The 22934-nt window shown below is 42.0% G+C and overlaps 1 protein-coding gene across 1 annotated transcript in view; it reads right to left on the bottom strand.

Moving 5' to 3' along the window:
- LOC130115819 (beta-galactosidase-1-like protein 2) overlaps positions 1-22562 on the bottom strand; it is a 57158-nt gene extending 34596 nt beyond the window's left edge. The window contains exons 1-10 of the mRNA XM_056283669.1: positions 22292-22562; positions 14187-14372; positions 13528-13596; positions 12952-13047; positions 9431-9539; positions 8611-8703; positions 7655-7736; positions 7436-7500; positions 6815-6899; positions 3267-3410 (exon numbers count right to left, since the gene is read on the bottom strand). Of these exons, the coding sequence (XP_056139644.1) occupies positions 3267-3410; positions 6815-6899; positions 7436-7500; positions 7655-7736; positions 8611-8703; positions 9431-9539; positions 12952-13047; positions 13528-13596; positions 14187-14372; positions 22292-22377 (1015 nt within the window). The 5' untranslated portion in view covers positions 22378-22562. The remainder of the gene's footprint in view (positions 1-3266; positions 3411-6814; positions 6900-7435; positions 7501-7654; positions 7737-8610; positions 8704-9430; positions 9540-12951; positions 13048-13527; positions 13597-14186; positions 14373-22291) is intronic.
- Between the last annotated feature and the right edge of the window lie 372 nt (positions 22563-22934).

Here is a 22934-nt window from a genome sequence, read left to right as displayed (position 1 = left end):
ATGTCCAAGGTGACTGAGCCGTGGTCTGCTTGTAAACAGCGCCACCTAGCGGCGATTTCCGAGTTCACAACGGACATTCAGCATGTGGCCGAGAAGTCCAACCCTGGTGCTGATTGTCTGTCGCGTGTGCTTGTGTGTCCTGTGCACCTCGGTGTGGATTTCTCCGCTATGGCTGCCGACCAGCCCAGCGACCCGAACGTGCTTGCCCTTAGGTCGACGCGTACCGGTCTCAAGCTAGAGGACACTGTGATGCAGGAAGGCAGTCCTGCCCTCCTCTGCGATGTCTCCACCGGCCGTCCCCGCCCCGTTGTTCCAGTGGCCTGGCGCCGTCGAGTTTTCGATTCGATTCACTCCCTCTCGCACCCTGGAGTTCGGGCGTCGGTGAAGTTGGTTGGTTCCAAGTTCGTCTGGCCTGGCCTCCGCAAGGACGTCAAGGGGTGGGCAGCTGCATGTGTGGCGTGCCAGCGCGCTAAGGTCCACCAGCACACTAAATCGCCCCTCGAACCGTTTCCGATCCCGGCCAGACGTTTCGACCACGTGCATGTGGACCTGGTGGGCCCTCTACCTTCTTCACAGGGTTTTACGCACCTGCTCACAATGGTAGATCGGAACACCAGGTGACCAGAGGCTGTCCCTCTATCCTCCACAACATCCTCGGATGTTGCACGGGCTTTTCTTTCCTCCTGGGTCGCCCGTTTCGGCACTCCGTCAGATATCACCTCAGACAGGGGCCCCCAGTTCGTGTCAGAGCTCTGGTCGGCACTTGCGCGATCCTTGGGTGTGCAGGTACACCGCACTACCGCGTATCACCCTCAGGCTAACGGGTTGTGTGAACGTTTTCACCGGTTGCTCAAGGCAGCGCACGCTCTCGGATGGTAACTGGGTGGATCGTTTACCTTGGGTTATGCTCGGGTTGCGTCCGGCTCCTAAGGAGGACCTCGACGCTTCGCCCGCTGAGCTGGTGCTCGGTCAGCCGCTCCGCGTCCCTGGGGAATTTTTGCCTGGGAGTTCCGCTCCTCGACCCCGTCCGGCAGTTTATCTTTTTTTGTCCGACAGCACTCGGGTTCCAGGCCCCGTTCACCACTGTTTTCCGCGGTCGTTCGTGCCTGCGGAGCTCATGGTCATTTTGTGCTAGATATGGGTGGGCGTAGGGAGCGTGTCACGCTTGATAGGCTTAAACCGGCGCACAGGGTGGCAGGCGAAGTTGTGTTTCCGGCCCAGGTTCCCCGTCGGGGTCGTCCTCCTTCCAGGACCCCGGCAGTGTCTTCACGGGTTCAGCGTTCTGCTTCTCAGCCGGCTTTGGACTGTGTTTCACCTACTGTTTCGGCTGAGGGACGGCGCAGCCGTTATGGCAGGCTTCTTAAGCCTCCAGTGAGACACTAATTTTCTTTCCAGGAGTCCCTTCTGGGTGTTCGGGGGGGGGGGGGCTGTATGGCGGACACCAGGGGCTATGCCTCTCACCCAGCAGGACTGTGAGCTGGGGGCGTGGTTTACGTTCCCGGGCTGGCCGGTGCAGGGTTGTTCCTGCTGCAGTTGGTTTTTGGAGTTGAGGTATAAACATCAAACTCGCTTGGTCTCATGTGTTTTTCCTCATTCCTGCCACAATATATATATATATATATATATATATATATATATATATATATATATATATATATATATATATATATATATATCCAGTGATTCAAGTAAATTCTTTATGAGACAGTACAAGCCTGTTTCATGCTATAAGCAATCATCAGCTGTCATCAACATCAGCTGTTGACAGCTGATGATTGTTTATGGCATGAAACAGGCTTGTACTCTCTCATAAAGAATTTACTTGAATCACTGGATTATTTTGCTCCTTGTTTGTTGAGCACTTTTCCTACCATTCTGTGTTTCCTTTAACAAAGTTATATATATATATACACATATACACATATACATACACACATATACATACATATATACATACACACACACACATTATATATATATATATATATGATGGCACAAAATCTTTGAATGCAAAATGCTAAAAACAACTCACAACAAATCACTCATATATGTGAGATTGCAGTCAGGAAATAAAGATTAGTGCATTTTCTCACATTTGAAAGTGGGCAATCCCACACACAACCTGACCTCACAAGTGCAAATTATCAGCAGTCAGTTGTCATAAGCACATCAACTTTATACAACAAGGTTACCAGTGAATTGTATTGCTGAAAATGGAGCAATAACAAGCACTTGTCATACAAGGACAAGTGCGGTCTTGTGAGAGGAGAGGGTGTTTGAATGTGTGGTGGTATGGAAGTTAGCAGCAGGAAAGACAGTTTATCCATCGTGCACTTCCAGGCACTGAATCTGCTGTGATGTGGATGATGTGGCCAAATAGAGAAGAGAGACTGGATGACTAATGGGATGCCACAGTCACATTTACAGTATCTTTTGAGTATTTTCTTTGACATTACAGTAGTTTGCAACACTGTTTGGAATAATGTAATAGATATTTTTTTCAAGAATGTTTAATGTGAGGAACACTATTTACTGAAAGCAACACTAGACATGGTAATCTATAGATTAATGACAGTAATTTGGTGATCATCAGGTCTAAGTAAGGTATGTAAGGTAAAGGAAGATGCATTCAGCACTGACCATGTAATACTGACACTGATCATTAGCATATTGCCTGTCTTTATTTATGCAGTGATAAAGACATATTTCTATTTGGTGAAATTGTTGTTCTCACTGGCAAATTGATTTATATTTGAAACTTTTGCAGGTTAAGTATAGTGTTACACGAAACAAGCTGTTTTGGGAATTGCACTATAAGGCGTGAGAATGCAAACAATGTTTCAGGAATTGCTTTAAGCAATTGAGAAAAACTAACATGTTTCAATGCCCAAGTAACACTGGGCCATATGATAAAAGCTTTTGCAGTAACATTATTGACCCCTTATGCCTGATTATTTCCACACCTGTGCATTTTTTATGTATTTTTCAAAAAAAATTAAATAAGGTTTTAGTTTGTTTCCTCAGACACTTTGTCTGAGACTTCCAGTCCTAATGTAGTCTGAATAATACATCCATATATTTTTTATTTATGTGCAGTTCTTGTGTTGAATTTCGATTTATCTGTAACTTGAAGCCTGGATGTACTCATTTTTTTCCCCTGACTGTTACACAGAGCTTTAAAATTCTTAGTTCAAGGGTAGCAGTCAATTGACTGTGGTACCTGATAAGTAAGTTAAACACATATTCATTAAGTATGCATACAGTACCATAGCTTGTTACCATGGGTTTAGGTGCTGAGGTTCCGATGGCAAATGCCCCATTCATAAAGCCAAAGTTTGTCCCTCCATGGAACATGTAGAGGTTGACTGACATGCCCGATCTTAGGATTTCAGCCACCACAGCTACCATGTCTGTTAAAAATATAAAACAAGGGACAATGAGCCAATAAATAAATTAATAAATTAATGAATGGATAGATAGATAGATAGATAGATAGATAGATAGATAGATAGATAGATAGATAGATAGATAGATAGATAGATAGATAGATAGATAGATAGATAGATAGATAGATAGATAGATAGATAGATAGATAGATAGATAGATATAGATAAACAAGTCACCCAAAGCCATTAAGTGTATAATATAGCTCTACCAATCAGAGGACAATACTGACTGAGGCAGATAATAACAATTACAAGGCTACAAGACCCATGAGTAAAAATTAATCATTAACCAATTTGACTTTAGCCATGCAGATCCAGAGACCTTAATCAAATCACCCCTCACTTCATTTGAAATATGGACTGACCTCTGATACACATTATATTACAGGTGACCATAATTCATTTTAGGGCAAGCCTCAGCCCTATAAAAAAGTCTACTTCCCCATATGAATAACTTCCCAGGGAACATGGCAGTGCAATAATTAAGTATTCAAACTGGACTTTGGCACTGAAATCTGATCTTAAAAGTTTCAATTGGGCAAGAGCTACAGTGAATAGCAATTGAGTGAAGTGAGTGACAGAGCTGGACAAGATTAATTTCTCAGTGGTGTCTCTGGTGATGCTGCTGGGCATCACGTGCTGTGTGGAGCAGCAGGATATCAGAGCCATGCTTTGGTCCTCCTGGAACCACTTTGTTGCTGTGATACATCATTACTGCAGCCCCTCCATGACTACAACTCTCCTCTCCCTTCTCTCAATCAAGAGAAAATAATAAGTCAACCACCTGCTCTCTTACTTTCTATTATGTATTTTTTTGTTTTTGTTTTTTTAAATATGGATGGCTTCTGGATATGACACGGATAAAATCAATGCCTGAGGTCCATGTCCAGATAAGGTCGTTTTTTGTTTTGTTTTTTTGAGGAATGCTCATGGTGATAAATCCAGGCTGTGTGAGGAAAATGCATGTTAATAATAGTCTTATTATAATAATCTCGCAAAATTACAACTACTGTGTATTACTATTGTTGGTGACTATTAGCAATGTGTTTGCCAAAATAAACCACACCTCCTTTGCATATGCTGTACTGTAAAAGGCCACAGTCATTATGAAAATGTTGAGAATGCTATTCATCTAATGTCCTCCATGTGTTGGTCCAGATAACCTGTTACCCGTAAGTCAATGACCTTCAAATACATCACAACCAAACCACATATTTTATCTCATGCCATAGTACAGGTGAGACCATCGTTTCACCTTGTCTCACCATAGTCTTTGAAGGAACCAAAAACCCTCCATGACTTAACTGTCATTTGATCATTGAGATTTACTGAAATATCTCTATTTATGACTTTATATCTGTCAGTGAGACAGAAACAGAGACACTGTATCTGGGTACGTTCATGTGAGTGCAACTTTGTGACGTTTGACATGGCAGCATACCAATATACCAAAAGTCTCTGAATGGACTGTGTGGCTGTCAGCCAATCATTGAACGTCCCCGCTAAACTTCAAATGCATTGATGTGAAAGCTAAAAACATGTGACCTCAGCTAAAACTGATGCTACAAATATGCAATATCAGAGAGCTCAATTATGATTTTCTAAGCTAACTTTACAATTTTCATTAACTCAATAACATTTCCAGGACTTTTGATCAACATTATCATTTTCCAGGTCTTTTCCGTAACTGGTAGATTGGTCTATGAATTTCCAGGTTTTCAAGATTCCCCAGGATGCATGGTAATCCTGAGGTTTCTTCTTATTTTTTCCCCCTGTTAAAGGTTTTGTTTTTTTTGTTTTTTTGTTCTTAGGGAGTTATTCCTTATCCAATGCAAGGGTCTAAGGACAGGATGTTGTGTTGCTGTAAAGCCCCTTGAGGCAAGTTTGTAATTTGTGATCTTGGGCTATACACATAAAATTGACTTGACTTGACTTGACTCAAACATTACTAAAGCATGCAAGGAACTCTTAAAAAGTCTGGTATCTTATAAAATGGCTATGAGCACCAAAAACACAGTAAAGACAATTGGATGCAAAATTTGTTTTCTGGTGCCTGGCTCACAAACTTACCTTGCATAAAAATTACATAAATTTCTGACTTAGAACAAAAGCGGGAAATGACCATATGCTAAGATGTTTGTCACAGCTGCTGTGGGATGCACACTGTCAGAGAACATTTTTCTTAAACTCAGCCTACAGATAATCTGTTTTACCCTCCACTTCATGCAGAGTTTGTGCTAGCCCTGTCTTGCCCTCATCACAGTCTACCTGTTTTACCCTCACCACACGTTTCAATGGGCTCTCTAAAGGGAGGGGGAATGCAGTTCTTAGACCAAAATATTTACTCTGTGGGACATCTCTGACAGATAGGTGGAAAAAAATGTCTTTGTTAAGCGGGTGCGAGACAGTGTGGCAGAGGTGTGGTTTAGACGTTAGTTTGGAGGTGGGTAGAGTTACGAGTGGCCTATCTGACACAGTAAGGGGCATCCCTTTCACAATTAACCTCTCTGCCTATTCATATATGCATGTGTCACAGTGCACAGAGAGAGGAAGCTAGGATTTGCTAACCTGCTGATGTGACGAAGGATGAGTGTTTGTACTGACTGAATTTTACTTAAAGCCTCTGCAAAGGGGATTAGTAAGACTGGACTGATTTAAAGGGAACCTGTATCAGCTCAATGCTGGGTTTCTTCCTCTTCAATGTGTGGTTTTTGTTTTGTTTTTTTTTTGGGGGGGGAGGGATTTTTCCCCTTTATCTCCCCAATTGTACCTGGCCAATCACCCCACTCTCCGAGCCGTCCCAGTTGCTGCTCCACCCCCTCTGCTGAGCTGGGGAGGGCTGCAGACTACCACATACCTCCTCTGACACGTGGAGTTGCCAGCCGCTTCTTTTCACCAGACAGTGAAGAGTTTCACCAGGGGGATGTAGCATGTGGGGGAATCACGTTATTCCCCCCAGTCCCCCCCCCCCAAAACAGGCGCCCCGACCAATCAGAGGAGGCGCAAGTGCAGCAACCAGGACACATCCCACATCAGGCTTTCCACCCGCAGACACACCCAATTGTGTCTGTAGGGATGCCCAACCAAGCCAGCGGTAACATGGGGATTCGAACCGGTAATCCCCGTGTTGGTAGGCAACGGAATAGACCGCTATGCTACCCGGACGCCCCCAATGTGTGCTTAAGTAAACATTGTGAATTGGAGTATGGTTTCCAATGTGTCCTTCTCCCCAAAGTGCCTTATAAATGTCAGAGACGGGTTTTGCAGAGTGACTGAAGAAAATATTTCAGTCTTTAAAGGCAAAAAAGACTGTCCGTACTCAGGTTAACACAGGCTTATGCTCGGTACTGAAACAAAGCATGGCTTACCGTCAGCAGGGAACTGGTGGTGAAGGTCTCCCCAAAGGTCAAACCATCCAGACCAGAACTCCATCACCATCTTAGGCTTCTGAGGCTATAGAGCAGAAAAACTGATTTGGTATCTCCATAATTTTGGAACGCAACAAACAAACAAAATGAATTGCCTCTATTCGGCACAAACATATGCATAATTCACTTTTTTTCCACTGGCAGCTAGTCTATGTTAAAAATATTTTCTGAATGACATTTGCACAAATTACGAGTCAGCCATTTTAAAGATGAAATACAGTATTGTCCTTTTAACGTGTTTTGAATTCTTCATCTGTGTATCCAGGCCATGGCGCTAGATTAACTCGATAAGGAACCATAGCATTCCCCTTTTCATACTTGGTCAGTCTATTTCAAGGTTAGACAGGAGCTCCTGATATATTCTGCATAGTCAGTTTAAATGCTGATGCTAGATGTTTATGTGATGGAAATGGAGTTGGGAGAGAAATAATGGTAGTAAAGAGCAAATAAATACACTTCTTTATTAAAAGGCATGAGAACAGTTTTGGCTGTAACATGATTTTAATGATACAGTAAATAATTGGCTTTGCATTCACACCAAGGCACACAAAAGCAACTCACTTGTATTTCATCCAAATAGGTGATGCCATTCAAGTTCAACTTCTGAAAATTGATGGCTTCCAGAACTTAAGAAGGAAGAAAGTGGAATGTTATGGATTGAACATCAACAATACCGCCCAACCGTGTGTGTGTGTGTGTGTGTGTGTCTGTGTCTGTGTGTGTGTGCATGCATGCATGCATCTGCCTGTCTCTCAGCCCGTCCTGACTTTCAGACAATACCTCCTTTCACTCCTCCAAGCTTTAGCCCGTCCTGGTTATCTGAGGTCAGTAACAACTCTGTGATGCCCCTAGACAATAAAGCCTATGGAGAGGGGAATAGGGATGCAACAAAAAGGTGACTGTTCTTTTGAAATGCACTTTGTGTTGTACATATTTAAAAAGAAAGAGAGTGAGGGAGAAAAGAGAGTAGGGCAAAAATCCATATCATTGCTATTAAAGAAGTACACAATTATAATTCTTTTTTTAAACAATATATCTACTGAGATTTTCCTTTTTTTCCCCCACAAAAAAAGATAATACAAAAAAAGATACAATAGTCAATACAAACAGCATCAAACATCAATTCCTCCCTCCCCCCTCGAAAAGGTCCAATGAGAAAGAAAAAAAAACAACGGGGGAAAAAAAAGGAAAAATTTTAAGTACAAGAGATAGACATACTAACAGGTTAATGCATGCAGAATATTATTCTCTTATATAATGTTGCAGTGCACTTAGCCCTTTCTTTCGAGGCTTAGCCAAACTTAGAGTAGTTTACAGAACCAAACAAAAGCCCTAGGCACCCACCAGAGCCAGCAAACACCTAGGACCACCCAGACCAAAAGAGGCAGAGAGCGCAACCACCCCCCCGAGCCCAACCCCATAGACACCCACAGGAACGAACCCAGTCCCATCCCCACAGATGCCCCCAAAATCTGGCCCCAGAGAACAGCCGCATCCCCTGCCCCCAACAACCCGAGTCATCTCAAGCACAACCAGCAGCCCCAGGGAGCATCCAAGACCCCCGCAGAGCACTGCAGTGTAGCTTCAAGTCTGACCATGGACATCATAATTAAAAGAAGTTCTATTTTGTAAAAAGGCTACAAAGTCTCCCCAGCAATTATCAAAAAGTAATTTTTTTTTAAGATTAAACATAATCTTTTGTGAAGGTAAGTATGATGAAAGCTTATAATTCTTACCTCTTTGATAAAAGACATATATTGAGGATCTTTAGCATAGGAGCCATATTCATTCTCCACTTGTACTGCTATGACTGGGCCACCCTGGGAGTACTGCATTTCCATTCGCAAAAAAGTTGAAAAAAGGTCACATTTTACGCTTTGGCATCAGCACTTAACCATTAAATCCTCAATTCAGATTAATTTCAAAGACAGCGTGAAATGAAAATAAGAGCCAGGGAATGACCTGTGGCTCCGATAAAGCATGAAAAACAGGCTTAAGTCATTCAAGTTGGACAGTAAAAGTCAGCATTGTGGTGACAATGCTAGTCCAGCATGGAAAAAACAAAACAAAACAGGAACTTCTTAAAAATTATTTGAAGAGATGGCATAAAAGAATAAGAATCGTCGACAAAATGATACTGAAGTAAATCATGTTTTATCACTATGCTAACTAAATTATTGGGATTGCGGACCTGCTGTGATTTATGCTTTTTTTTCACCCATTCAAACTCTTGTAAAAAATGCAGATTAAAAAGTTACATCCTCCCTATCCTCATGGTCTATTTTGTGAACATATTTCTTGTGGGCAAATTTTTCATGAGCTCCCTTGGCCTGTCTACCTTATGGTTAATACATTACTGGAAAATGCAAAACTGTCATTTTTTTTCTTTAGTGTCTCATAAACTGCCTGTCAGCATGCTAATGAAATGTGCATAAGTTTTACCAAAATAGGGCATGTAAATTTCCTCCAAAACGTAGACAAATAAATGGACGAATATGCATATTGAGAGCACAATTATATATCATACTTACACCAAAGAGCAAAAACTGAAGATACCTGATATGGGGCAACTCTCGTAATGACTTGATCAAAGAAGGAGTTTACTGCCTGAGTGAACCCTGGGTAGATTGTTCTCAGCTTCATGTTTTCATCCCGTAGGAGCCAACTGACAAGACATCAAAACAACATCTCTCAGGGTCGATTCATTTGATATACATAACACACGAGTTCATTAATATGCTGTATTCTGATATGTGAGCCTTTCAGCCCGGTGCCAAATGATAATCACACTGATAAAACACAACTATCAGAAGCTGTGGCCCCAAGAAACACAATGATGATTATCTAACACCATCAAATATGGCCCTAACATTTCCTGAAAGGGAAAACTTCCAAACCTTCTCTTTCAAAAACCTGTCCCTTTATCTGACTGAATATATTTTGGCAACAGAAGTAATGATAATGAAAATTATACACCAGTGGTGGGATAGGCCCCAGCATCCCTCTGACCCTGAGAGCAGGATAAGCGGTTTGGATAATGGATGGGTGGATATATAGTGGGGGTTTTTTGTTTGTTTTTTTTGGGTTTTTTTCGGAAAATGTCAATGGTGTTGGTAAAAGTGCTCAACAAATGAGGAGTGGAATATTAAAACTTGGCAGCTGATGAGTGCATAATGCACAAAACAAGCTTGTACTGCAATGTGTTAAGGTTTTTTTTTACTACATCTATTAAGATAGATGTAGGAAAAAAAACTTTAATACCCTGCAGTACAAGCTTGTTTCGTGCGTCACGCATTCATCAGCTGCCAATGTGATAAAACAACAAAGAAAAAACACAGTCAATAAATATTACATTGCCCCGCATCATGCCCCTAGTTATGATGGACAGCAACCAATGAGAGGATAGAAAACATTTGAACATTTTTGAAAAATTACAACCAATGGGGTAGGTAGTTGCGATGAACAGCAACCAATGGGGGATAGAAAACATTACAACCAATGGGTTAGGGGTTGGGGCTTGTTTTGAAAAAGCAAGGATTTAAAGGGCCAGGGCACTGTTGAAAAAGCATACATTTAAAATATAACAAGATAACATAAAATGGGGTACTTTACATATATCATATAGTGGAGTGGTGCTGGGGTACAGTTGGAAAGGGCAGACAGTAAAAATATAAAAATATAGTATCTAATAAATGTCAGGTGTATCATTTAATGGGGGGTAATGGGAGGGGAGGGGAATAATAAAGACATTGGTTTACTTGTAATTGCAAAGCAGATTTTTTTTTTCTGTGTCTACAGCTGGTGGCCAATTAATTTCTATTGTTCAAGATGGACATATCAGGCTTGCACATAATAAAATATTTCTCTGCCAAGCATAGGTTGTATCTTTTGCTGTTAATTGAATATGCATTGTTCTTCGTGAGGATTTTCCATGAAATACAGTAACTAATATTCTTGTCTAAAAACGACCAAATGTGGCGGCTTAAGGCCGTTGCATTTCTCGAATGCTCATTCCTGAAGTTACTCATATTGGCGTTAAACCTAATCTTAAAAAGGCCCTCTGTTAGTCCAATGTACGTGTCCACTTTGCAGTTGTCTTCTCTTGTCACTGATGCCTGGTAAATGCCTCCCTCTGTCTGGCATTTTCCTTCAAGAGGGCATGATGTCTTAGCATGGCAGTTGCAGTTGGTGGTGTTTGGCTGCATTGAGGCGATCTGTGCCTTGGCCATGATGCTTGTGTTGTGGGATGAAATAACCTGCTGAACACTTGGCATGCAGCTGTAGCTAATTTTGACTGTGTTCCTGTTGCATATTTTTCTTAATTGATGGTCTGGGGTAAAGCACTCATCCAAAACTTTGAAAAACAGTTTCCCAATATTAGAGGCCACTGTGTTGCTGTATGGGGGATTATACCAGGTGATGTTCCACCTTCTGCTGCATTTTTTTTTGCTGGCTGTCGCTAGTTGATGGTGGATTGTACTGAGGCCTAAAATTATATCCACTTTTTTGTAAGGCTTCTTGGTATGGGGTGGGGGGGGCTGCTTTATTAAAGACGGCTTCACTGGATGATAATGCTGTGCATCGTAACTACGTACCCCATTGGTTGTAATTTTTTCAAACTTTTTCAAATGTTTTCTATCCTCTCATTGGTTGCTGTCCACCATAACTAGGGGCGCGATGCAGGGCAATGTAGTATTTATTGTTTTTTTATCACATTGGCAGCTGATGAGTGTGTGACACACGAAACAAGCTTGTAAAGTTTTTTTTTCTTACATCTATCATAATAGTCCACTCCTCATTTGTTGAGCACTTCTATCAACAGCACCATTGATGGTTTCTGAAAAGAAAAAACGCTATATATATACATATATATATACATATATATATATATATGTGTGTGTGTGTGTGTGTGTGTGTGTGTGTGTATGTGTGTGTGTGTATGTATCAGTCTTGTAGCACTCAAGTCCGATCAGGACTCGTGACTCGACTTAGACTTGAATACTGATGACTGGAACTTGGACTCAGACTCGAACGCTGGGGACTCGACACTCAAATCGGACTCGAGGTTTAGTGACTCGACTACAACACTGGTGTGTGTGCACATGCTTGCGAGTGCATTTGTTTGGCTATTGTGTCACTAAGTAAATAAACTCCCTTTGAAATGGTGACAGCTGTGCCATTTTTGTTTAATGTAGACCTTTTTTATTTGTATGTCAGCTTTTTTACAGTGCCAGAGTGGAGCACTGGAGCCCATCTTGGAACTCGACTCAGACTCAACCTTGATGACTCGGACTCGGACTCAGGTAAAGGGGACTTGACTCGGACTCTTCTTTTGGGACTCAGACTTGGACTCAGACTCGAACACTGGGGACTTGAGACTCGACTCGGACTCGAGGTTTAGTGACTCGACTACAACACAGGTGTGTATGCATATATATTTAAATACATACACACACACACACACACACACACACACACACACACACACACACACACACACACATATATAATCTAGGCTTTACATTGTCCCTTTGCTCAGTGCATGAGACCCTGTCATCTTTCTACTATGTGTGCTTATATGTTTGTATGCTGTGTATGTATGTTTGCCTTTGCACTAGTCACACAAAGACAGATTTTTGTTCACTTATTTAACACAAGGAAAGGGATTCTGAATTAAAACAAGTTTGACAGAATTAGAGAGGCTACGCTTGTAATAGTGCACCGCAACAAACACATGCTTAAACTCTTTGTGGATAACATTTCTTTCACGATTTTGACTGGGCTTTATCCCACTGCACATGGTAGACACACACACACCGTGAGAGGTTTTGCCAATTAACTAATTTTATTTCATCACTTCAGGCAAATTGCTGGTTTCGGGCAAGCACCCTGCCACACATTACTGTTGAAACTGTCAGCATGCTGCTTAACAAATTTGAAAGACTGGTAAAGCATACATGATCTGAAAGACTACATCATCACTGTTTTTTGAGGGCAAGGCTTCAGAAGCTGAAGAAATGCTGAAAAAAATGCAAAGGTAATGATTTATTTTAGCCAATACATTTTTTTTTTTTTACCTGGGTAGACCCCCTAAATCCCACTCAGCACAGATGTAGGGTCCTGGACGCAGAATCACCCAAAGACCTAAACTGGCTGCAAGCTGCAGATAGCCTCTAAGAGAACAACAACAGGTAAAAGACAGCATCCATTCACCAACAGTTCCATTACTTAAACACTTAATTAAAACAAGATACCCAAATGGCAGGATGACTCGGGGCTCATTCTCAAAAACACCAATTATGATTTTGCATTACATTAACATTTTTAAGGACTTTTCACATTTATGAGAACATCTTGTCAAACTGAACCGTAATACGGGCACACTGTACAGATGCAATACATCAACAGCAAGTGTCTTCTGCTACAGATCAATGCTTCCATTACCGATCAATTAAAAATATTAATACAAAAATTGCATTAATACTGGTACGGATTAGACAAAAACATTCCTTTAACGCTATACCATCTCAGCTGTATAAAACCAATGAAGCCTGTGTCGCTAAAACCTTTCATACTGCAAGAGTGCCACCTGTAGGAAGTAATGGCTCTTTGCCAGACGGAAAACATCATGCCCACACTCGATCATTCCTTACTCCAAATCCAACTGATCCTTGAAGTTGAACTTCCTTCTTTCGGGCTCGTGCAGATTCCAAGGCACATATCTGAAAGAGGAGATGATCATGTGATTCTTTGTGTGCTATTGCAGCTATGGTTCTGTAGTTCTTAAGATTGTGATTTAAATGTTAGTAGTGACTTTGGCCAGTATGTCTTTATGCATGCTCAATAATCCAGGTAAGAAAATCACAGAAAGTTGAATCAGTTCGTCTGGACACATCGTTTATTGACAGATACGTGTCATCACTCAATTAAGTGACCTCTTCAGTCTGAACTGACTGCAGGTATCCCCACCCTTATAAACAATACAGTGGCATAACGGCCAAAAACAATGATTTGCATATGAAACCGATCGTTGGTCCCGGTCGTTATTTAACTGTATTGTTTATAAGGGTGGGGATACCTGCAGTCAGTTTAGACTGAAGAGGTCACTTAGACGAGTGATGAAACGTTTCTCTCTCAATAAATGTTGTGTCCAGATGAATCGATTCAACTTTCTCTGATTTGGTCTGTACGATTTTATTCTGACTTTAACTATGCATTGTAAAAATTTTATTAAAGCAACAGTCTGATCCCAGTGTCCAGTCCAGTAATTCCTGGGACTGTAACCCTAATATGAGGTGCATTTCAGCCCTACGTTGTGAGAGTATTGAGGCCACAGGCCTTCATCTTCAATAGCCGGTCTTCCCAGTAGGCTCTGGGAACACGGAAATAATGGATTGACCCGCCGAGAATGCGGAAGGGTTTTCCCTCCAGAGTGAACTGAGAGGAGTTGGCCCTCAGTCCCTCCATATGGGTGTTCCTGCTGACTTCAGAGGGATGCCTGGAAGATATAAAAACAGCAGGCAACTGAAAGGAATATATTGGTTTGCATTTCAAAATTCAAGATTCAAAGGTTTATTCTTCACATATTTCACGCACAAGCACAATGAGCCAGTGTTGTAGTCAAGTTACGAAACCTCGAGTCCGAGTCGAGTCTTGAGTCCCCAGTATTTGAGTCCGAGTCCGAGTCCCCAAAGAAGAGTCCGAGTCAAGTACCCATTACCTGAGTCCAAGTCCGAGTCATCAAGGTTGAGTCTGAGTCGAGCTCCAAGATGGGCTCCAGTGCTCCACTCTGGCACTGTAAAAAAGCTGACATACAAGTAAAAAAGGTCTACATTAAACAAAAATAACACAGCTGTCACCATTTCAAAGGGAGTTTATTTACTTTGTGACACAATAGCCAAACAAACAAACAAAATTAGCAAAAACAACAGTTTTATCAATTAACAAGTCCGAGTCCTCATCTCCAACTTCCGAGTCCAAATGCAGTCAATGCTCGAGTCCGAGTCATTAGTGCTCAAGTCCAAGTCAAGTCACGAGTCCCAGAAAATCAGGACACGAGTCCTGGACTCAAGTACTACAACACTGCAATGAGCAGTGAAATGTGTATTGGCAAACTGCAAAATTGTGTAACATAAAGAGGTAGAACACAAGTGAATAGGAGTAAAATTTGAAACGTTGTAAAATTCTAGGGAGTATACAGAAGGTATAATCTGGTAAATCTATACACAAATGAGCAAATAATATAAAAATGTGCAAACAGTCTGTATGAAGGACATACACACACACACACACACACACACACACACACATACACACATATAAAACCTTGTTACAAGAAACACTCAATGGTAGGAAAAGTGCTCAACAAATAAGGAGTAAAATAATACAGTGATTCAAGTAAATTACAGCTGATGATTGCTTATGGCATCAAACAGGCTTTATGTACTGTCTCATAAAGAATTTACTTTTATATACTATATATATACACTGCTCAAAAAAATAAAGGGAACACCTAAGCAATGCAATGTAGCTCCAAGTCAATCACACTTTCGAGATATCAACCTGTCCAGTTAGGAAGCAACACTGATTTGTGACTCAATTTCACCTGTTGGTAAATTGTCTAATTTCCACCAGGTGGAAATTAGACAATTTGCAAGACAACCCCTATAAAAGGAATGGATTTGCAGGTTGTGGCCACAGACCATTTGCCTGTCCTCATCTTTTCTGGCCGATCTTTGGTTAGTTTTTCATTTTGCTAGTGCCCTCACCACTAAAGGTGGCATGAGGCGGTATCTGCAACCTACAGAAGTTGCTCAGGTAGTGCAGCTCATCCAGGATGGCACATCAATGCGTGCTGTGGCAAGAAGATTTGATGTGTCTCCCAGCACAGTGTCCAGAGCATGGAGGAGGTACCAGGAGACAGGCCAGTACACCAGGAGACGTGGAGGGGGCCGCAGGAGGACAACAACCCCGCAGCAGGACCGCTATCTGGTCCTTTGTGCAAGGAGGAACAGGAGGAGCCCTGCCGGAGCCCTACAAAACGACCTTCAACAGGCCACTAATGTGCAGGTTTCTGCTCAAACAGTGAGAAACAGAATGCATAAGGATGGTATGAGGGCCTGACGTCCACAATTGGGGCCTGTGCTCACAGCCCAACACCGTGCAGCCCGATTGACCTTTGCCAGAGAACATCTTGGTTGGCAGATTCGCCATTGGCGCCCTGTGCTCTTCACAGATGAGAGCAGGTTCACACTGAACACATGTGACAGACGTGAGAGAGTCTGGAGACGCTGTGGAGAACGTTCTGCTGCCTGCAACATCCTCCAGCATGACCGGTTTGGCGGTGGGTCAGTGATGGTCTGGGGAGGCATATCCTTGGAGGGCCGCACAGACCTCTACGTGCTAGCCAGAGGTACCATGACTGCCATTAGGTACCGGGATGAGATCCTCAGACCCATTGTCAGACCATATGCTGGTGCAGTGGGCCCTGGGTTCCTGCTCATGCATGACAATGCTCGTCCTCATGTGGCCAGAGGGTGTCAGCAGTTCCTGTATGTCGAGGGAATTGATGCTATGGACTGGCCTGCACGTTCCCCAGACCTGAATCCAATCGAGCACCTCTGGGACATCATGTCTCATACCATCCGCCAACGCGATGTCGCACCACAGACTGTCCAGGAGTTGACCGATGCCCTGATCCAGGTCTGGGAGGAGATCCCTCAGGAGACCATCCGTCGTCTCATCAGGAGCATGCCCAGACGTTGTAGGGAGTGCATACAGGCACGTGGAGGCCACACACACTACTGAGCCTCATTTTGAATCGTCTTGAAGAATTTCCACAGAAGTTGGATCAGCCTATGTTCTCATTTTCCACTTTGATTTTGAGTATGATTCTGAATCCAGACCTTAATGGGCTAATGATTTTGATTTCCAATGATCATTCTTAGGTTATTTTGCTCTAAACACATTCCTCTGTCTAATAAATAAAGATTTTCAGCTGAAATATTTCATTCATCGAGGTCTATATTGTGTTTTTAGGTGTTCCCTTTATTTTTTTGAGCAGTGTATATATTTAGAAACTTCAGAAAATTCTCATTTTGAGTCTCTCACTGAAAGTACCCTCGACTAAATCGATTCCAGATGCTTCTTCTGTGGAGCTGCTTGGTGACAAACTGGGCATCTCCTGGGAGTTGAAGCTGTGTATTCATTTAACCCTTCTCCTCCCTGCAGCATTCACTCCAGCAGGACAAAGCATCATGCTATTGTACTCTTAGCTGACCGATGGATACACATAAATACGTATATGGCCTACATTTCCATGCACACAGATCAGGATAGACACCAAAAACAAGTTATTTTTCAATAGTGTGTGTGTGTGTGTGTGTGTGTGTGTGTTGGCCCTGTGATGGCCTGGCGGCCTGTCTCCCCTCCTGCCGCCCAATGACTGCTGGGATAGGCTCCGGCATCCCCGCAACCCTGACAGCAGGATGATAAGCGGTTTTGGGAAGAAGAAGAGGGGACATGCCTAGATGGCTGAGTGAGCACATGTATGCTTTCTGTCGAGATCTGCAAACTTAAGTTTTTAAAACAGCAAAAACTTGAATATTCTACTTGCCAAACACCCGATTATTTTCCCCGAATACCGTCTACAGCAAATTTAAAAGAAAAGTGAAAAAATGCCGAACCTGCGCGACAGAAAAGAGCTTACGAACAGGCTAAGTTTAAGCTAACACTAAACGAAGCTAACTCAGCTATGTGCTGGCAATGTGCTAATCAACGGTCTGTCATGACCAGAGGCGAAGCTTCTGAGCAGGCAAGCCAGGCAACTGCTTGGACCCCCGAGGACTGACAGAATTTACTCCAAGCATTGACCGCAAGAACCCCCTCCGCTTTAAACGACCAATGGACGATTTGTAATGACATGACATGACATCATAGTAGGAACCCTCCCTTGTAGGGGCCCCGTCATTCGCGTTGCACGCACTGCCTGCGCTCTTCGAAAGTGAGTTACTCCCCGCGTCCACTCCCGATGAGGAGATTAAGAGAGTTTTTCTCCCCCTAGGGGACACAGCCCTCAACGGCTTGAATGACAGATTTTCAAAACTGGAAGATGTTTATGGCCTTTATGGTTTTCTGTTCTCAAAAGAAAATATGTCAAACGCTATTCAGAGTGGCAAACTTGCAGACAACTGTAAAAACCTGGAGAAAACACTACATGATGTAGATTGTGAGGATTTGATTCTGGAGATCAGGGCAGCTGTCCATACCTTTCCTGAAAATCTATCTTCCTCTCCAAGAGAGATGTTTGATTACATTGGCAAGGAACAGCTTCTGGATCGCTATGGAAACCTCAGTATTGCCCTTCGTCTGCTATTAACTCTTCCAGTCACTGTTGCCTCTGGAGAGAGAAGCTTCTCAGCTTTAAAACTCATAAAAACCTACCTCAGGTCAACCATGTCCCAGGAGAGTCTTTCGGGACTGGCTCTTATTTCAATAGAGCGCAATGTGCGAAGGTCTTTGGATCACCTTGGGTCACAAGAAATTCGCAACATTGACTCTGTTTCAACCCTCAAAACATACCTTTTCAAACTGGCATATTCAGTCTGATGCACGCTTCATAGAGTTGTGTGCAGATGATGATTTTATACTTATCTGTTGTATTAAATGTTTATTGTCTAGCCTGCTTTGTTTTGATTTTATGCTGTCTGATACAATGCTGCTTGTTTTTTTACTGTGTTCTGTAATGTGTCTCTTTTTCTCATAATAGAGTGCTCTGAAAGGCGCCCACAAATATTATTATCCCGCCAATCACTATATGCAGAAATTTAAAAGAGTTGTAAACACGAACTTTTCTTTCTGTGATGAACATCAAGAAACAGTGGTATTTGGCACTGTTCTCACACCAAGAAATTCTGGCAGGACTTTTGCAGATTTGTCATTGATCATCTTTTCAAAGACTTCGTTTTATTATGGGAGAATGTAGTATTTGGTTTCTTTAAACAGCCCCAAAAAAGGTAACAAATATTTTTTCTTAATCTGTTAATAATATTGGCAAAAAAATTTCACAAAAGCAAATTCACAAACAAAAAAACTTCTTTTTTTTTTGTTTTCTTGAAAGAAATGTAACAATGGGTCAAACAAGTATTTTAATATCTTTATGGAATGGAATGGAATGTACCCCTGGCTCCTTTGTTATTCATGTTCGTTCTGTATACTGTCCTCTGTATACTAAATCTGTTGTGTTAATAGAGTTGTTTGCAAAAAAAGATTTAGCTTTAGATTTTAGCTTTAATGTTAGCCTACTTGACTATAAAGGTTCTGCAAAATAGGAGACTGACTATCAACAGTTACGTGTATGCATGTAGCCTATTAATTTGTGTTTCAGTGTATTATTAGTACACTATTAATGTATATAAAAAATATGTGCACTTTGCACGCACATTAACAACATGTTGCGGTGTTTATTGACAGATACATTTCATCACTCAACTAAGTGACCTCTTTAGTCTAAACTGTCTAAGTTATTCAACCAGCTCCTCTGGCCCTGGATGCCCTCTCCATTAAAGCCAGATTATATTGCAGCATCCACACACCCGCCAGAGGAAAACAGAAGCTGGAATCAACCTGGTGGTCTGACAAGGATCTTATCAACAAACTCAGCATATGAAATGAAGGGAAATCTCTGGACTTTAGTGTGAAATAGGCTTTATAAATAGAGAGCCCGATTATATACTGTTTTACACAGGTTGATTTTTTTTTATCTTGTTTTGGTTTGATTTGTATGGGTCTGTTGTCTGTGTTCTGGTTCCTTGGGTCTGGGTCTCAGGACCAACACAGACCACTAGTTCAGCTCATTAGCTCTGAGATTGACCGGATCCTTTGTGGGTCATATTTACAAAGGCCTGAAAATCTTAGATAACTGGATTTGCGGCACACTCTTTCCACTTATTATGTCAGAAATAAAGATTTCATTTCCATTAAAAAAAAAATAGAGTTATGGCCAAAAATACTCAATGTTGCTTGCTTTCCTGTGTAGAATCAGCATAAGACTGTCTGCAGGCATCATAAATGTGATGTTATTGCCATTGGTGATCAGGACTATTAACATTTCTGTAATTATGACTGACCTCCATCATGCTGAGTCTTTCTTCTTGGTCCATAAAAGTGGATATGCTGTCAGTTAAATGCACTTATTGTAAGTCACTTTGGATAAAAGTGTCGGCTAAATGACTGTAATGTAATGTAATGTAAACTGACTGCAGGTATCCCCACCCTTATAAACAATACAGTTGCATAACGACCAAAACCAATGACCAGTTTCATATGCAAATATGGGCGGGACTATTACTAGAGTTACAATGGCCATGTGTACAATCCACAGAGGATTTAGGAATGTTTGCAATCACAGCATTGTAAAATAGATGTACTCTTACCCCCCCCCCCCCCGGTTCAGGGATGGTCATTCCCTCTTCACATAGATGGCCTCTTTGATGCCCCGTTCTAACCAGCATTCCTCCCTATCAAGGATGTGCACATCCTCATCCTTGAAAGAGTGGCCACTGGCCTGCAGGTGGGCGCAGATGGACTGCAGAGTCCTGGCCGGATGCATTAGCTCTCCTGTGTTGTGCCATTCTCTTGGCCAGCGTCTGTTTAGTTTTCCCAATGCATAAGTCACGGCAATCCTCCTGGCACTTAACAGCATACACTATATTGCTCTGTTTGTACCAGGGGACCCGATCCTTGGGGTGGACCAACTTCTGGCACAGTGTGTTTTGGGATTTGAAAGCAACTGAGACGCAGTGTTTGGAAAATATGCGTCTCAGCTTTTCCGACACACCCGCCACATACGGAATCACCATTGGTTTACGCTTAGGCAGCTGTTGTCCTTTTCCTGTCTTCGATTGGCTGGTGCACAGTTTAGGCATCTTCCTGGCTTTGACAAAGGCCCAGTTAGGATGACCACACTTACCAAAAGCCTGTTTAATGTGGTAGTTCTCCCCTTACCTGGCCGCTGTGTCGGTGGGGACACTGTCAGCTCGGTGGTACAGTCTAGTTAATGGTCACACCCATATTTGCATATGAAACCGGTCGTTGGTTTCATTCGTTATGCGACTGTATTGTTTAGAAGGGGTAGGGATACCTGTCGTCAGTTTAGACTGAAGAGGTCACTTAGTTCAGTGATGAAACATAGCTGTGAAAAAAACGTTTTATCCAGATGAACTGATTCAACCTTCTTTGATTTTCTTACCTTGATTATTGAGCATGCATCAAGACAACATGTTGTGGCCACTTCTAGACATCCCTCTGCCACCCCAGTCAAAAATTCCTAGAACCGCCACTGCATGTGTAATAATGCCACAGAGAATAGACCAATCTATTGACTGTGGCCCAGAGAAGGGAGTATTCTGAGCAGTAGAAAATTTGTTTCATGGTTGTATCTATTATTATTGCGTACCTTTTCTCTTTTTCCTCATAATAGGCTAGATTATTCATTAGGCGCCTAGTAAACATTTACTATCAATTCAACCAAGAACAAAAAATAATAAAAAATAGTGACCTTTTCCAAAAGAAGGGTATTCTGAGCAGTACACCAGTTTCATGGCTGTAGCCATTACAGTTGTGTACCTTTGCTCGTTTTCTCATATCTGGCTATACTATTCATTAGTTGTCTTACTACACGTCTACTAAAGATGCAATCAAAATTCGAACAATTATAGAAGAACAGAATTTTCATTTATATAAAATTTTTACATGAGTGGTGTGCATTTTGTTGCATACCTGTTTTAACCATTGGAATGCATTGTTCTTTATGTTTTCATAATTATTCTGGGGGGGGTTCCACCATGAGTACTTTCAGTTATTTCATTGGGCTACTTCTTACATAACTACTCATGTGTGTCAATGTTTTTTGTTTTTTTTTTAAGCGGAGTTTTTTTTTCCCCATCTCCTTTTGTGTCTTTTTCGAGACGGTCCCTTTCCTCTCAACAGATTTTCGGCTAGGTTTTAACGGCGATAGTTAAATTGCCGACCTTTTGTTCTTCACCAGTGGATCAGTTGTTCTGATCTTTATGGCTGCATTAAGAAGACATGTCAGTCCAACGTTCGAATAAACAACTTTACCGCAGTTAACCTGTCGAGTTGACAAGTTGTGTTTTCCTTCTCAGCCGGCGGGAGTAGAGTTCATTCAATTCAATGGTGCTTTATTGGCATGACTGCATTAATTACAATGTTGGCAAGTACTAAACATTTTTTTAGAGTACTGAATAAAATTTAAAAAAAAAAGAGGAACAAGGAATACATAGATCTGGCAGAAACATAGAACAGCGCTTGAACAGCAACTGACAGTAATTCATTCTGCATAACTTTGAATCTAAATTGGGGTCTTTTATTAAATGTGACAGGTTTAAAACACCTTACCTTGTGAGAGGGTACACAATGAGGCCACCGACCGTTAAACACAGAAGGACATATCTTTGCTTTAAGGACACACGGACCACAGGCATCGACACGGTCCCGAGTTGGTCGGTCCTAATGACGTTCTGCTCGGCGAAGCAAATCACTCCAACACGGAGCCAGTTTCTGACCAGCAAAACTACGAAGAACCTGTTATTCTTCCCAAACAGCTATTATCCTTGCTACGGAGACCAACAACGGCATGTACCATATGGTGGATATCACTCAAGCGACCGTTTTCGTTCGGAGCATTTAATTAAGTTTCTATCCGATAGGGGGCAGCAGTGGACAGTTAGCGTCTTGTTCTAGTCTAACTAAAGCCCCGCTAACAGCGGACGACAAGCTTAAAGCTTTATTATACAATACCCCACTGTGCTCTCGCTCTCTCTCTCTCTCTCTCTCTCTCTCTCTCTCTCTCTCTCTCTCTCTCTCTCTCTCTCTCTCTCTCTCTCTCTCTCTCTCTCTCTCTCTCTCTCTCTCTCTCTCTCTCTCTCTCTCTCTCTCTCTCTCTCTCTCTCTCTCTCTCTCTCTCTCTCCCCTCCTTTATTTGAACACATGCAGTCAGAGAAAGCCACAGAAAGCACCATTATATTTTTGTTCTCACAAA

The sequence above is a fragment of the Lampris incognitus genome, chromosome 7, assembly GCF_029633865.1.
Source record: "Lampris incognitus isolate fLamInc1 chromosome 7, fLamInc1.hap2, whole genome shotgun sequence".
Taxonomy (NCBI): Eukaryota; Metazoa; Chordata; class Actinopteri; order Lampriformes; family Lampridae; genus Lampris; species Lampris incognitus.
Note: the sequence above shows the minus strand (reverse complement) of the source record. Positions and strands in the feature narration are given on the sequence as shown.